This window comes from Capsicum annuum, unplaced genomic scaffold (genome assembly GCF_002878395.1).
Source record: "Capsicum annuum cultivar UCD-10X-F1 unplaced genomic scaffold, UCD10Xv1.1 ctg79655, whole genome shotgun sequence".
NCBI lineage: Eukaryota > Viridiplantae > Streptophyta > Magnoliopsida > Solanales > Solanaceae > Capsicum > Capsicum annuum.
In genome coordinates, this window is record NW_025890253.1 from 1 (window position 1) to 4085 (window position 4085).

At 36.9% G+C, this 4085-nt stretch overlaps 1 protein-coding gene across 1 annotated transcript; it reads right to left on the bottom strand.

Annotated features, from left to right (window-relative positions):
* Positions 1 to 1285: 1285 nt before the first annotated feature.
* Positions 1286 to 4085, bottom strand: LOC124895078 (pentatricopeptide repeat-containing protein At5g28460-like; the record flags this gene model as incomplete). Its single annotated transcript, XM_047405544.1, is given in 1 exon segment — positions 1286 to 4085. A coding segment is annotated over 1 exon segment (2264 nt), but the record flags the coding sequence as incomplete, so codon positions are not given.

Sequence of the window (4085 nt, forward strand, 5' to 3'; positions counted from 1 at the left end):
ATTTGAGGCGTGACACGATACCACAACGTCCTAGGGCTTTTAAGGCCATCTATAGCATACAATCCCAACAAACAAAATTATATCTACGAACTATGAAGAAGAAAAAAGATAAGAAGAAAACGATAATAAAAACTAAAAAGAAAAGATGTGTTTACCTTTATGGGGCAGCAAAACGAGACTACGAGCTTCGTCGGAATCAACCACCACCAAAAAAACGTCGCCGGCAACTTGAAATTTAAATTTTTTATTAGCCGACCAACTCTATGAAACAAAATTTTTTACTAAATAAAAATAACTATTTTGCTCAAAAAAGATTTTTTCACCTTTCTAACCTTTTTTTTTCCTTACTTTTTCTCCCCTTTTTACCAAAGTAGTGATAGTATTTATAGGAGAGAATGAGATTTTTTTTCCACTCTTCCACCAATGTGAGAGAAAAGTATTTATAGGAAAGGATGAAGATTTATTTCTTGTCATCCACCAATGTGGGAGAAAAATCAATTAAGGGTGTTCTTGAAATTTTAAAATTGAAGATAAGGTGAGGTGGAAGATAATGTGGGAGGAAATTGTACAATATAGTACAACTTTTGAATTTCAAAATTGGGAAAAGACAAAGTTAGGGGAAATAGTACAATGTAGTACAATTTGAAATTATTTTTTTGTCGAATTAGGTAGAAGTTATGAGAGTTATTGAGAATTTTGGGGTTATTTAAAATATAACCCTAATTGGGATTTAAAATTTAGCCATATTTATTTAATTTTGACCAAATTACAAATCAATTGACAGATTGCATTACAATTATGACCAATTTTATTTCAATTATGGCCAAATCTAATAGATTGGCTAAATTAAATTGAAATTCGATGCGAATTAATACTTCCTTTAACCCCGGGCTTCTTGATTTTATAAAATCAAACACATATTTATCCGAATAAATTATTTTTTGAGAGTAAATTATATTCAAACTTTAATCATTTGAATCTCTAAGCCTTGATTAAAATCCAATATTTTATAAAATAAACATTTAAGTAACAAAATTATAAAATCTCGTATAATTGAATACGATAAATTATAATCACTACTTAAAATGACAAAATTACGTACAAATATATTTAATAAATTTTTATTCGGATGAAATAAATGTTTAAATTTTATTAAAAATCAAAGAAACTCAGGATTAAATTTGATCGTGGAGGACAAAAATTAGGTTTCAACACTGTGTATGTGTATAAATGGAGATAAAAGGACAGAACATATTTTCACCACTCGTCAAAAGGCAAACCAAGATAACCAAATATCAGTATAGGAAAAACTAATAGCATAAAGATGTGTCAAAAGCCAAATTGTTGAGCCCAGTACAGAGTTGGCACAATATAAGCATATATAAACTTTATTTCAACTTCTATCTTGAATTAGATATCAATAAAAAATCATTATCTAAAAACATAAAGTTCTTCAGGCAGCAATTGCACCAGCTACAACTTGGATGAAATTTGAAAATACAAAACTTCAGCACGGCCACCAAACTTGTAGAATCAATTTGTGGTATCCAAAATGATAATCAGTTCATCTAAAGGGCAGCGGATGGAAATATCTTCATAGTACATGATTGTACCTACCCAACCACTTATGCATCAAAGCAGGTATATGTCAAATGACAGCACACAGCTTGAAAACCAAATGGAACCTCACACATTCCACTAGATCTTTGCCAAAAGGTTGAGAAAGCTATCTGAATGGGACTCAACTGGCTGCAAATGAACCTCACATGCCCATTGAACATCACGGCAGAACTAGGAAAGTATCTTCAGTACCAGTTGGTATTAGGCAGTTGAAGTAGAAACCTCATATCCTTCCACAAAGCTTCGCAACTTTTCTGTTTCACCAATGGTAGGAAGCCATTGAGTTAGGATTTCCATGGTAATGTAGTCAGGATTACAAGCATTTTCAGTCATTTGGTCCATTATTTCAAATGCCTTTTCCACCCAATTCCTCTCCCGAAGACCTTTAAAGAGGGCATTGTATGTTTTGGTATTTGGTCTTACCCCTTTGTCCTTCATCTCGTCCAACAAAGAAATAGCATCTTCTACTTTGTCACTCTTGCAGAGAGTGTCGATCAAAATATTGTATACTACTGCGTTTGGTGGCACATTAGTAGCAGAACTCATATTCTGGAATATTTTCATAGCTTCATCAAGATTTCCAGCTACGCAATATGCACGGATCAATGCTCCATATGTAACAACATTAGGCAAATAACCATCATCTTTCATCCTCTTCATAACTCTACGGACAGCTGTAAATTGCCCCTTCTCGCTGAAATATGATATCAAAGTGTTGTAGGTGTAATGGTCAGGTTTAATACCTGACTCCTCCATATCTTTAAGCGTTTGATGAACTTCATCAATCTTATTTTTCCTACAAAGTCCCCCAATCAGAGCATTGTAGCAGATAACATCCAAGCCAAATCCAGCCTCTTTCGCCTTTGAAGCGATACAGGAGGCGTCATCCATTCTTCGAGCCTGGCAAAGGCCCAAAATCAAACTGCAGTATAATTTGGCATCAGGGGAACACCCATTTTCTGTCATTTCATTGAACAAAGTCATTGCTCTGTCAATATTGTTGACACTACAAAAAGAGGTAATGAGGATAGTGTAGGTGACTGCATTCCCCTTTAAACCCTTCTCTTGCATCTCAGCAAAAAGTCCCATACCGCTGCTAACTCTCCCGAGCTTACACATTCCATTGAGCAAAATGTTCAGAGTAATCACATTTGGCACAACCCCGTTCTTTTTCATCTGGTCAAAAAGCTCTAATGATGTCTCAATCTCGCCCGCTTTGCAGAAACCATCTATCAAGCAATTATAGGTAACAGTATTGGGTTCATATCCATTCTCCATCCTCATCTTCTCCATCAACTTAAACCCTTCTTCTTGCTTCCCTACCTTGCAAAGCCCATCAATCAATGTATTATAGAGAACACGATCCGGCTTAACAAGAACCCCATCAGGTTCACTCCCTCCCATCTTCTCAAACACCTGCAATGCCTCATCGACCCTGTAACATTTGCATAAATGATTGATGAGAATCCCAAATGTCACGACATTTGGTTTAACTTCCTTTTCCTTCATCTCATTCATAAGCAAATTCATCCTTTGAAAATCACGCTCCCGGCCTAACCCACTCAAAAGGGCATTGTATGAAGAAGCTTCCACCCCACCACCCAACCTCAGCATATCATGTAAAAGGTCCCAGGCCTTATCACACTTCCTACTTCGACAAAACTTGGTAATCAATTTAGTAAACCATACATCATCCAAAAACACACCATGCTCAAAGAATCTCACAAGAAGTTCACAAATTTCCTCCACACTCATCCTCCTCTCAACCCAAATTCTCTTCCACAGAGCAGACAAGACGATATCCATCGTACTCTTATTCGGCGGAACACCGCTATCCCTTTTAAGCATTTTGTCGAGCACCTTGAACCCACGATCAATATTCCCGCCACGAAGCAAACAATCTAACAACAAATTAACCACATTCGTGTTTCTTGAATCTGGGTCTAGCTCTTTATACACCGATACAGATTCCTCGAGCATTTTAGCTCGCCCAAAGTATCGTATAAGAAGTGTCGCAGCATTAATCGATAAAGGGATTTTCCCCTCTTTAGCAAAACAAAAAAGTTCAAAAAGCTTACTAGGTACATCAGCTTCTTGTTCATCACGCATTGCCTGTTCAAGAATAGCTTGAAATGTAAAGGAAAGAGAAGAAGGGTTTGCTGACAAACCCGAAGAATTCGTCTTGAAGAATTCAAGAAAGTGTAAACCTTTTTCAGTGGACCCCAATTGACGGGTGATTTTGAGAAGGGAAGTCGGAGAAGGAGGGGTATGAAGAAACTCAACAAGCTTTGAATTGGAATTCCAGTCATTATGATCGGTAGTTTTAAGAACTGAGACTATTTCGGTAACGGCGGCGGAGGTTGTTGTTGGTGGCGGAAGAGGTTTATGTGTGACGTCGAGTTCGCCGGATAAGTGTCTAACTCCGGCAATACTGCCGGATTTCGGCAGTGAAGGGAGGGGAAGGA